We start from the raw sequence: 12,770 nt of genomic DNA on the forward strand, positions 1-12,770 counted from the left end.
TGCGTTGGGTCTTCGTTGCTGCGTGTGGGCTTTCTCTAGTTGGGGCGAGTCGGGGCTACTCTTTGTTGCGGTGCGTGGGCTTCTCATCGCCGTGGCTTCTCTTGTTGCGGAGCACGGGCTCTAGGCATGCCAGCTTCAGTAGCTGTGGCACGCGGGCTCAGTAGTTGTGGCTTGCGGGCTCTAGAGTGCAGGCTTAGTAGTTGTGGCACACGGGCTTAGTTGCTCCGCGGCATGTGGGATCTTCCCAGACCAGGGCTTGAACCCGTGTCCCCTGCATTGGCAGGCGGATTCTTAACCACTGTGCCACCAGGGAAGTCCCAGTAAGTGTATTTTTAAAAGATTACTCTAATGATCTAAGAAGTAAAAATCAAACCAAATAGAGATCATTTTTATTTTTAATTGGTTAAATTTGCATTTTTATAGACTGGATTTTGAGGAAGCAGGCTCTTTTACACTGTTAATTGAGTATAAAGTTTTGCAGCCTTTGTGAAGAGCATTTTTGAGCAGATGGTATGAAACTCCTTTTAACATTTTTCTATATACTTCTTTGACCTAGTAGTTTCACATCTTTGTGTTTATTTTAAGAAAGCTATCCTGGATGTATTAGGTGTAATAATGGCTCCCTGTAGTGTTTGAGTAGTAATAAAGAATTCATAGAGTAAGTAAAATGCAAGACCTATCCAGTAGATTTTTATGCAGCCAATAAACATTATGATATAGGTATTTACAATTGATTATGTGTTCCTACAAAGTAGTGTGATTAGTATTTTGTTTTTGATATAAGAGAAAAATATGTAAGTACCAAATAAATAGCTTTTGGTATTAGATAGATACCTTATGGGTCACTGTTATTTTCTTTTGGGCTTTGTGAAAATTTTGTAATTTAAGGAAATTTAATGGTAAGAAATGATGAACATTCATATTGCTTGGGTTGCAGCAAGGCTCAATGAATATGCGTGAGGTACAATTTCTAGATTTGAAATTCAGAGTAGAAGTGATTGCTATCAGGAAGAACGGGCAAAAATTAATCATGTAGGGTTTTAGCACCAAGGGCCATGTTGGTTTACTTTCTTTTTTTTTAAATTTATTATTTTTTTATTTTTAAATTATTTTTTTATTTTTTACTTTTATTTTTATTGATGTATAGTTGATATACAATGTTGTGTTAATTACAGCAGAGTGATTCAGTTTTTTATTTATATATATATATATATATACACATATACACATATACACATATATATATATATATATATATATATATTCTTTTTTTTATCCCGGTGGCTTACTTTCATTCATAAAAGGTTGCCACTACCCAAAGCTCAAATGTATAATGTGGAAGTGCCGTTTTCCAGAACTCACCTTCCCCTTTGGTTTTCCTTTTTACCTCATTCATTTATATCATACCTTGGTCCTTTTGGCTGCCTCATTGGGACTTCTCACTTGAGGGTGTGTGTAAAGAAGGCCCTTATATATACTGGTTAGAATTGAGGTAAAATTTGCCATGTGTGTAGACACTGTACAAACATCTTTCTGGGTGTAATGTAACACTACAACTGAGGTCACAGCAGGCATAGGTTGGGATGAAAGGATTGGCCATTAGATTGGAGAGAACAGACCAAAGCTACCTGGGGCTTGTATAATCAACCACCAACATGGACTGGAAAGCTCTTGTGAGAAGCGTTTTTACATTGTAAAAAACACTAACAACCTCTCCCCCTCCACCCCCATCGAGATTATTATGAATCTATATTAAAAGCAAAGATGAAAAGTTGTTTATTGGGACTTCCCTGGTGGCGCAGTGGTTAAGAATCTGCCTGCCAATGCAGGGGACACGGGTTTGAGCCCTGGTCCGGGAAGATCCCACCTGGTGCAGAGCAACTAAGCCCGTGCGCCACAACTACTGAGCCTGCGCTCTAGAGCCTGTAAGCCACAACTACTGAGCCTGCGTGCCACAACTACTGAAGCCCAAGCGCCTAGAGCCCGTGCTCCGCCACAAAAGAAGCCACCGCAATGAGAAGCATGCGCACTGCAAAGAAGAATAGCCCCTGCTCTGCACAACTAGAGAAAGCCCGCACACAGCAATGAAGACCCAATGCAGCCGTACATACATACATACATACATACATACATACATAAATATATATTTTAAAAGTTGTTTATTATTAGCACTTAGTGGGTCTCCCCTCCCCCCCAAGCTCATTCAGTAATTTAAATGATTTAACTTTAAAAATATTTATGTTGGGAGTTAGTAAAGATTTTAGCTAGCAATGGTTGGTATGTTGCTATTAACTGTACAAGAGTTACCTTTTTCAAATTTCTTTTTTCTTTTTCTTTTTATTTTTTTTTTGGCTGTGCCACACGGCTTGTGGGATCTTAGTTCCCTGACCAGGGACTGAACCCACACCCTCGGCAGTGAAAACACGGAGTCCTAACCACTGGACCGCCAGGGAATTCCCAAAAGTTTCCTTATTTAAAAAATATCTTTCTGGGCTTCCCTGGTGGTGCAGTGGTTAAGAATCTGCATGCCAGTGCAGGGGACACAGGTTCGAGCCCTGGTCCGGGAAGATCCCACATGCCACGGAGCAACTAAGCCCGTGCGCCACAACTACTGAGCCTGTGCTCTAGAGCCCGCGAGCCACAACTACTGAAGCCCGCACGCCTAGAGCCCGTGCTCCGCAACAAGAGAAGCCACCGCGATGAGAAGCCCGCACACCGCAACGAAGAGTAGTCCCCGCTCGCCGCAACTAGAGAAAAGCCCGCGCACAGCAACAAAGACCCAACGCAGCCATAAATAAATAAATTAATTAATTAATAAAAAAATACCTTTCTAATTTTTAATTGCCAGAAATACTACAAAAGGAAACCTCAGAAATTCGGTAATTTGATTTTTTTTTAAGAAGGATTTTGAGTGAAAAAAGCAACTGGAAAAGTTTTCTACATAGTTGACTAAGCGTTTGAAAGTTGCTTCCTTTAAAATTCTGTTAAATTAAAACTATTTTAAAATTGTGGTTAAAAATAAAAATGTAACTTTAAAAATAATTTTTATTTAGATAAATACAGCCTTTTCCCTTCCGAACTGACCTTTTTTGAGTTCATAGCAGAGCTTTTTTGCTTTTTGACAGCAAGGTTGTATCTAAGCCTGTATCCTGGCGGTTGTTTCCATTGCTTCCTGTTCTTCCACTTTCTATTATGCTGTAACTTCATCTGCCCAGGGGAAAGAAAATTCAAGAAAGAAAATTCAAATGAGTCACAAGGCTAATGAAGATGGACAGGACTTTAGGTCCTTTGGTCAAAGGAATGGGAAGTTTACGCTATTTAATTTGATGCTTATTTACCTTATGGGAATACATTGTGTACATTTAAGAGGTCTAAATTCAGAGTCCTTTTTTTTAGTTAATCAGTATTTCTGTTACCACAGTGATTGAGAGTTTTTATCTGTTTATACCAGATTTTGGCATCTAACTTGTATTTTTGCTGCTCCAATCTTGAACAGTTGTATGTGCTTTTCCAGGCAACAGCTGAACAGATGCGTCTCGCTCAAGTGATCTTTGATAAAAATGATTCAGAGTTTGAAGCTAAAGTTAAACAGGTATGTTTCTGGCAAAGGATACTGTCATTTTTGTAATCTATTCTTACTGTGCTTAAAAAGATAATTTCACTAGAGATTCTTATTTTAAACTATGCTTATTGCTTAGTTGTAAATAATTGGATTTTGAACTTGTGATTCAAAATCAGAATACCTGTATTGGTGGCTAGAGCGAAGGAGTTTTGGCAGTAGAACCTTTCTGAGTTACTAGTGTTACATGTGAACAATGAGCATTTGTGAAAGTACAATGGCATTGTATATACCTGTGCATAGAAAGTATATTTAGTATATGGCGGGTTCTCAGAAAATTTTGTTCAATGTTACAGAAGAGCTGATCTGCCTTTTCACATATCGTGGTGATCCCAAACATAGATTGGAAAAGTTATAAAATTAAATTTTAGGGTGATGTCTTCAGTTAGAACTTCACTGATATAACATTATTTTAATTTCACATTCTTCTTTCCTGATAAGACTTCTTTTCCCTTCAAGATTCTAGAAACCAAGCAATAACCTTTACCTTGGTAGAGGTCTACCAGTAATTCCTTGGAGTGAAAGTCCCTTGGTGAACTCTTTAGCCCTTTAGTATGTAAACTCTTTGTTCTTACTTATAGTTGCTGTCATTAGACTTAATGGTGATATTTTTGGAAAGCCACAAAAATTATTTATTAAAAATCATAGAACTTATTAGCTGGAATGAGATTTATGAATTGTTTGAGACATCTACATATTATATTGCCTTTTATCTGGGTAGCATAGCGGATACACAAAAGAGAGCACTGGTACAGGAGTTCAGAGCTTTAAGTTTTAACAATGGTTCTCTCTCTTACTAATCCAATCACTGGGGGAGTTTTGATGGTTACTATAAATATTTTTTTTTAAATAAATTTATTATTTATTTATTTATTTGGCTGCATTGGTTCTTGGTTGCTGTGTGCGGGCTTTCTCTAGTTGCGGTGAGTGGGGGCTACCCTTTGTTGCGGTGCCTGGGCTTCTCATTGCAGTGGCTTCTCTTGTTGTGGAACACAGGCTCTAGGTGCGCGGGCTTCAGTAGTTGTGGCGTGCAGGCTCAGTAGTTGTGGCTCGTGGGCTTAGTTGCTCCACGGCATGTGGGATCTTCCCGGACCAGGGCTCGAACCTGTGTCCCCTGCATTGGCAGGTGGATTTTTAACCACTGCGCCACCAGGGAAGTCCCTACTGTGCATCTTAACAACTGCATGTGACGGGTATTGGGCTACTACAGATCATTGATAAAAATCTGACCTTATTAGTAGACATCCAAAGACTGAAGCATGGGAAAGCTGTAGAATGTATAGAACCTTGCTGGGTAACACAGGGAGGAAATCAGATGGAATGATGTGGTGTAAAGAGCTGTATTTATGAGACCGGGAGACCTGGCTTCCCGATAGGCTAATTGTTTTGTGACCACAGAGAAATCGCTTCAGATGTTGGGGGTCAAATTGTTTTGAACTGCAACTGATACATACTAAAATAGTTAAAGGTACTTAAAACACAGCAGATATTTATTTATTTATTTTTTATTTATTTATTTTTAAAAATTTATTTATTTTATTTATTATTTATTTTTGGCTGTGTTGGGTGTTCGCTGCTGTGCATGGGCTTTTCTCCAGTTGCGGCGAGCGGGGGCTACTCTTTGTTGTGGTGCGCGGGCTTCTCACTGCAGTGGCTTCTCGTTGCGGAGCACGGGCTCTAGGTGCGTGGGCTTCAGTAGTTGTGGCACACGGGCTCAGTAGTTGTGGCTCGCGGGCTCTAGAGTGCAGGCTCAGTAGTTGTGGCGCACGGGCTTAGTTGCTTCGCGGCATGTGGGATCTTCCCGGACCAGGGCTCGAACCCGTGTCCCCTGCGTTGGCAGGCGGATTTGCAACCACTGTGCCACCAGGGAAGCCCCACAGCAGATATTTAAATCATACATTTGTTCACTGATAGTTGAGAAACCTATATTGTGCCTAATCTGTGATTGTTCCTTGTGTTGAAAATATTAAATAGCTTAATTATCCCTTGTTAAAGGGAATGCACCAAGGAGATTTCTTTGATTTCAAACATAGCACCCTGTTGAGGCTACTTGAGAAAATAGTATGTCCAGGAGTGAGTTTTGTGATAGCTGCCAAATTCTAATTTTTTTCTTCTTTATTTATTTATTTATTTATTTATACAGCAGTTTTTTACTAGTTACCTATTTTATACATATTAGTGTATATATGTCAATCCCAATCTCCCAGTTCATCCCACCACTATTAGCCCCGCTTTCCCCCTTTGGTTTCCATACGTTTGTTCTCTACATCTGTGTCGCTATTTCTGCCTTGCAAACCAGTTCATCTGTACCATTTTTCTAGATTCCACATATATGCGTTAATATATGATATTTGTTTTTCTCTTTCTGACTTACTTCACTCTGTATGACAGTCTCTAGGTCCATCCACGTCTCTGCAAATGACCCAATTTCGTTCCCATATATTCCATTGTATATATGTACCACATCTTCTTTATCCATTTGTCTGTCGATGAGCATTTAGGTTGCTTCCATGAGCTGGCTCTTGTAAATAGTGCTGCAGTGACCATTGGGGTGCATGTGTCTTTTTGAATTATGGTTTTCTCTGGGTATATGCCCAGTAGTGGGATTGCTGGGTCATATGGTAATTCTATTTTTAGTTCTTTAAGAAACCTCCATACTGTTCTCCATAGTGGCTGTATCAATTTACATTCCCACCAACAATGCAAGAGGGTTCCCTTTTCTCCACACCCTCTCCAGCATTTGTTGTTTGTAGATTTTCTGATGATGCCCATTCTAACTGGTGTGAGGTGATACCTCATTGTAGTTTTGACTTGCATTTCTCTAATAATTAGTGATCTTGAGCAGCTTTTCACGTGCCTCTTGGCCATCTGTATGTCTTCTTTGTGGAAATGTCTATTTAGGTCTTCTGCCCATTTTTGGATTGGGTTCTGCCTGTTTTTGGATTGGGTTGTTTGATTTTTTAATATTGAGCTGCATGAGCTGTTTATATATTTTGGAGATTAATCCTTTGTCCGTTGATACATTTGCAAATATTTTCTCCCATTCTGAGGGTTGTCTTTTCGTCTTGTTTATGGTTTCCTTTGTTGTGCAAAAGCTTTTAAGTTTCATTAGGTCCCATTGTTTATTTTTGTTTTCATTTCCATTACTGTAGGAGGTGGGTCAGAAAAGATCTTGCTGTGATTTATGTCAAAGAGTGTTCTGCCTATGTTTTCCTCTAAGAGTTTTATAGTGTCCTGTCTTACATTCAGGTCTTTAATCCATTTTGAGTTTATTTTTGTGTATGGTGTTAGGGAGTGTTCTAATTTCATTCCTTTACATGTAGCTGTCCAGTTTTCCCAACACCACTTATTGAGGAGGCTGCCTTTTCTCCATTGTATATTCTTGCCTCCTTTGTCAAAGATAAGGTGACCATATGTGCGTGGGTTTATCTCTGGGCTTTCTATCCTGTTCCATTGATCTCTATTTCTGTTTTTGTGCCAGTACCATACTGTCTTGATTACTGTAGCTTTGTAGTATAGTCAGAAGTCAGGGAGTCTGATTCCTCTATCTCTGTTTTTCTTTCTCAAGATTGCTTCGGCTGTTCAGGGTCTTTTGTGTTTCCATACAAATTTTAAGGTTTTTTGTACTAGTTCTGTAAAAAATGCCATTGGTAATTTGATAGGGATTTCATTGAATCTGTAGATTGCTTTGCCAAATTCTAATTGTGAGACTTTAGGGTGTTCTAAATTATTTTGTATGTGCAGTGTTCTAATCCAAGCAGTGATAGCCCATGTATGGAACATTGACAGAGACAACTGGACTGTTGGACAGTACAAACAGTTGGACTGGATGTTCGGCTAATTGTGGCCACATACTCATGCTTGGTCTTTGGGAAACATATAGTTCCACTTAATATTTGAGTAGCTCAGAAATTTGGGAGTCCCAGGCCATTGAACTAGTTTGAGCAGTCACATAGCTCATCCTGAATATTCTGAGAATGTTGGTATGTATGTATGTGCTGCGGATTAAGAATTGATACTTGGTCAGCTTGGAGGAGGGTTGATTTGTAGTTTGACTTTACCAGTATTGGTGGAAAGACATGGAGTAGCCCCCCAAAACAGGTAAACCTGATCTTGGATTGTAATCTCAGAGTCTTGAAAAGGCCATCTTCATGTGGAAGGATTGCATAATCTCTGTCTTTATATAGTAGAATCTTAGAATTAATATCAAGTGCCATTCTTGTGTTTCCCTAATCAGTCTTATAATTCCAACAGCTTATGGAAGTGACAGGAAAAAATCAGGATGAATGCATAGTGGCTCTGCACGACTGTAATGGAGATGTCAACAAAGCTATCAATATATTGCTAGAAGGGAATTCGGATACGGTAAGTATTATTAATTGATTTGCAATGTTAAGATTTCTCTCCAGTTCCATATTGCATTTTCAACTTCACCTTATTTGGGGGTGGTGGTGGAGGGGGATTATGGGTGCTGTTCCATATTTTTTTTTTAAAGAGAGAGCTGCTCTTTTTATTTATTTATTTATTTATTTATTTATTTATTTATTTATGGCTGTGTTGGGTCTTCGTTTCTGTGCAAGGGCTTTCTCTAGTTGCGGCAAGTGGGGGCCACTCTTCATCGTGGTGCGCGGGCTTCTCATTATTGCGGCCTCTCTTGTTGCGGAGCACAGGTTCCAGATGCGCAGGCTCAGTAATTGTGGCTCACGGGCCTAGTTGCTCTGCGGCATGTGAGATCTTCCCAGACCAGGGCTCGAACCCGTGTCCTCTGCATTGGCAGGCAGATTCTCAACACTGTGCCACCAGGGAAGCCCTCCATATATGTTTTAAGACCAGAAAGAACACTAACCTGAAATGACTGTTTTTTTTATGTATGTTTTCTTCATGAACTTGTAGAATCTGAAGACTTGAAAGAGAACTTGGTCAACTACTCCAGCCTTACACAGTTGCCAAAATTCTCTGGGCCTGTGGACATTTTCACCACCTGAAAAACTTCTCTTGGCTCCACAGCTCATGTTTCTTCGTCTCAGTTGTCACCTCTTACTACTCCTTATATCTCTAGACTAACATAAGAAAAAAATATTTTTTAAGCTTAGTAAAATTTGAGGAATGCGCGTGCACACTAAAGCTCCTCCCTTTTATTTTAGGAAGGATGCAGCTAAAGCCACACCAGAGGCAGGTGTCAGCCCTAATCTTTTGATTTCTACATGGAAATTACACAGTATTTCATTTGTATTTTTTCATTGAGGAAACCAATTCAGAGCAGATTAAAACAAATAATGATTCACCTAAATGGGGTATAAAGGTGAACACATCAAACAGTGCCTTCCTTATCATTGTTTAGGTTTAATCAAGTTCTCATTTTTAGGGGTAGGCTTTATTAGGCACAGGCTGTATTAAAATGAACTACTGTGACAAGCTCAAAACTGAAATGAGTATATTTTATTTAATAGGAAACAAGCAGAATAAAATTTGTAATTATAAAAATTAATGATAATTGGGAAAATATTTCGTTATTTGAGCATAGCAGTATTTGTGGGTAAAATTCTATGCAAGATAACACTGGTCCAACATGATAAACTACCAAATATGTGAGTTTGTTGGGAAAATATATCATGTTAAGTGAGGAAATAAAATTTTGAAGAGTTTTTGTTTGCTGACACTTAGGCACGTATTTGCTGGGTTTTATAAACTATGGGGGGTGTTCAGCTCATTGCTAATGGATGCAGTGTAGAATGGTTCTCCCTTATTTTTAAAATGAACTGAAGGGCTTAACTGCCTTCTTTATTTAAAAAAAAAAATCACTGTGAATAAATGAAATATTTCCAAATCATTAATTGGAGGGCGTGTCTTCTTTTATATGGTAGAGATAGTCTTGAATACTGTTTCCTGTTGCCTTTCCTTTAGCTCTCACAGATTCATCATTCCTTTTCTGTGCTGGCTGGGTGAATCTTTTAAGTTTTAAATGAACAGCCAGTTCTATCTCAATAAAGACTTTCAACTTCCTCTCCTCATTTGGGACTGAACCCAAAGGAGGTGGTTCTAGACTGAAAGTTACATAAAGATCTCTTTGGTTACCTCTTTTTTTTTTTTTTTTAAATAAATTTTATTTATTTATTTATTTATTTTTGGCCGCATTGGGTCTTTGTTGCTGTGCGTGGACTTTTCTCTAGTAGCAGCGAGCAGGGTCTACTCTTTGTTTCGGTGCACGGGCTTCTCATTGCGGCGGCTTCTTGTTGCGGAGCATGGGCTCTAGCTGCACGGGCTTCAGTAGTTGTGGCACACAGGCTCAGTAGTTGTGGCTTACTGATTCTAGAGTGCAGTCTCAGTAGTTGTGGCACATGGGCTTAGTTGCTCCACGGCATGTGGGATCTTCCAGGACAAGGGCTCAAACCCGTGTCTCCTGCATTGGCAGGCAGATTCTTAACCACTGCACCACTAGGGAAGCCCTTTGGTTACCTCTTGAACCTAGAAATCACACAGTTGGGGCTAGATGTGGCATGTTGTTTTCTTAAAAGGTCAGAAACTAGCAAATTAGGGCCTGAATACAGACACAAAAGGCATTTGCCTGTTTGGAGGTGAGAAGGCTATAGGGAAAATGGAGAGGCAGAGGGGAAGTCCTTTGAAACCCTCGTTTGTTTAGGATTATTCCGTGGTCCATCTTTTCTTTCATCCTGTTTGCCTTGTTTCTTACCTTGTTGTTGTCTGCCGTAGCCATGGCTACTACTGAGGGTAGGGTGGGGATGGCATAAGAGTGGGAGCTTGGGGGAAATAACATTGTAGTTTATATGCTTATCAGCATAGAAAAGGCTCTGTGGTGGGACAAACATATAGTATGTTGCCAATTTCAACTAGTGCGGTAATCTTTGTGCTGTCCGATAGCAACAGGAACCTAATAGATTTGCTGTCCTTTATCATCATAGAGGTACAGTACGTTTATGAGAAGAATTAAAATGGTAGGCATGCAAGCTGTAAGGCATGAGTAATTAGGTCTGAAAGATAAATGCACACACTCTTGATGATTGTCCACACTTTGAGTGATAACTCTGAATAAATGCTCTTATTTTCGATAGACCTTCATGGAGACCTGTAGGAGGGAAGAAGAAGAATTTTGGAAAAGAAAGTTCAGAAAACAAAGAGAATATAGAGAAGAGAAGTGAGAGAGAAGTGAGCCGTGGACGCGGAAACAACAACCGGAAAGTAAGAGGTGGCAATCGTGGGAGAGAGTGTAAGTACAGACCTTTCTCCTCACCTTTGTTTTATGAAAATTTTCATGCATGTTAAAAAGCTGACAGAATGATCCAATGAATTCCTATAAATCCACTTCCTCAATGCAATATTTGTTAGTATAGTTAACAGTTAGTAATGAGCTACAACTGAGTAGTTTATTAGAACCCTAACTGATACAATTTCATATTTAGCACTGACCTGGGCTGTAGGTATTTGTGTTGTGTCTTAAGACCACCTTCTGTTATGAATCAAGTGCATTGTCTAATTTTAAAGAAGGTTTTTTTGTTGGCTGATAGCTAAAGCTGTTTATTCTTCCCCACTTATGGATATTCATGATATATGCAAGGTTTAGATTAAGAGGAAAGTTGTTGAATAGGAAAGGTTTTTCTCAGTTCTCTCCATTTGACTCAGGTTTTGGCATCATTCACCCAAAACAACACTACCTCCTATGCAGATGTACCAAAGTGGCTAAATTATGATAAATATTTAACACGTTCCTTTATAGACTTTTGCTAGTTTATTTATACCACAGATGTTTATTGAGTATCTACAGTGTAGTGGATAGTCTTCAAGGCATACAGCAATGAAGAAAACAGAAATCTTTGCCCTTCTAAAACATCTTTTAAGGGAGGTAGAGTGAGATGTAACAATAAAAAAGAGAAGTAACATTTCATATTAATATTATATTTTAATGGCATTATGTAGAAGATTATGCTCTTGAGAAAAACAAAGGCAGAGAGATGGGAATTATAGGTACGGGTTTGACAAATTTAAAGAGAGTGACCAAGGAAGGCCTCACTGACAACTCACATACTTAAGCCATGAAAGAGATGAGGGGAGCAAGCTGTGCCAATATTGTTCATAAAATTTCTGTATTATACAGAGTCATTAATGCCAATATAGGAATAAGGAGAAGAAAAGACTGTTGGCATCTTCTGGACAGTAACCTGGAAAAACCTCTCTCTAACAGTGATTTCCCCAAGAATTCAGTGTTTCCTTGGTATTGCAGTTTGCTCGTCTATGCCTTCCAGGCTTTGAACTTAACCAATGAGCAAATTTTATTGTGTATGGTTACATAACAAAGGTATTTTTTTTGGAAGTAAAACTTACTTTACAGGAGGGCATGTCAAAACAGAAAATAAAAGTGGTATGTCATTTTAATTTCTTTTTGAATTTTCACCAATGAATTAGCAAAGTTGTGCTGTCATTCAGTTTTTGAGCCCACTGGTTTGGTTTTTCTTGCTTTCTAAACCCTTGGTTAAATTTTAACCTTTTTAAAAAAAAGCCTTTTTTTGTTGAGGGTGGAGGGAGTCGTTTTGTCCTTGTCTTTAATAGCTTGTGTTTTGCTTATGTATAAGGGGTGCTCTTTTCTTCCTTAGTTAGAGGTGAAGAGAATGGAATTGATTGCAATCAAGGGGACAAGCCTTCAGACCGTGGCAAGAGAGCTCGTGGTAGAGGTAAGACAGAATAAGGCGGAAGGAGATGCTTGTGATCGGGAGAAGGAGGCAGCTTGTTCATATACTCAGTACATTAAGCCATGGCAGTGTACTCTGAAAGAATGGTTGATCTGAAATCTTTTGATTCATTTACTGATGCCTATGAATGAAGTGTTTGGATTATGTAATTTTGAGGAAACCTATTGGTTGTTTTCAGATGAGCTGAGAAAGGCCCTTTCTATGAATAATTTAAAACTTGAAGCTCTGACCAAAAAGTTATTAATTCTCCTATGTTGGACTTTAACAGATGTGTTTTACCCATATGATACTGTTTTTTTTTTTTAATGTTTATTTATGTATTTATTTATTTGGCTGCATTGGGTCTTAGTTGCAGCACACGGGATCTTCGTTCAGGCATGCAGGATCTTTCGTTGTGGCGTGCGGGCTTCTCTCTAGTTGTACTTTTTTTTTAAAGGAAATCCTTGGTA

The 12,770-nt window shown here is 38.9% G+C and overlaps 1 protein-coding gene across 1 annotated transcript in view; it reads left to right on the forward strand.

The window, feature by feature from the left end:
* UBAP2 (ubiquitin associated protein 2) overlaps window positions 1-12,770 on the forward strand; it is a 99,566-nt gene that overhangs the window by 24,656 nt on the left and 62,140 nt on the right. Inside the window, 4 exon segments of the mRNA XM_036855625.1 lie at window positions 3,515-3,592; window positions 7,874-7,985; window positions 10,692-10,844; window positions 12,226-12,303. Of these exon segments, the coding sequence (XP_036711520.1) occupies window positions 3,515-3,592; window positions 7,874-7,985; window positions 10,692-10,844; window positions 12,226-12,303 (421 nt within the window).

Source organism: Balaenoptera musculus, chromosome 6 (assembly GCF_009873245.2).
Source record: "Balaenoptera musculus isolate JJ_BM4_2016_0621 chromosome 6, mBalMus1.pri.v3, whole genome shotgun sequence".
NCBI lineage: Eukaryota > Metazoa > Chordata > Mammalia > Artiodactyla > Balaenopteridae > Balaenoptera > Balaenoptera musculus.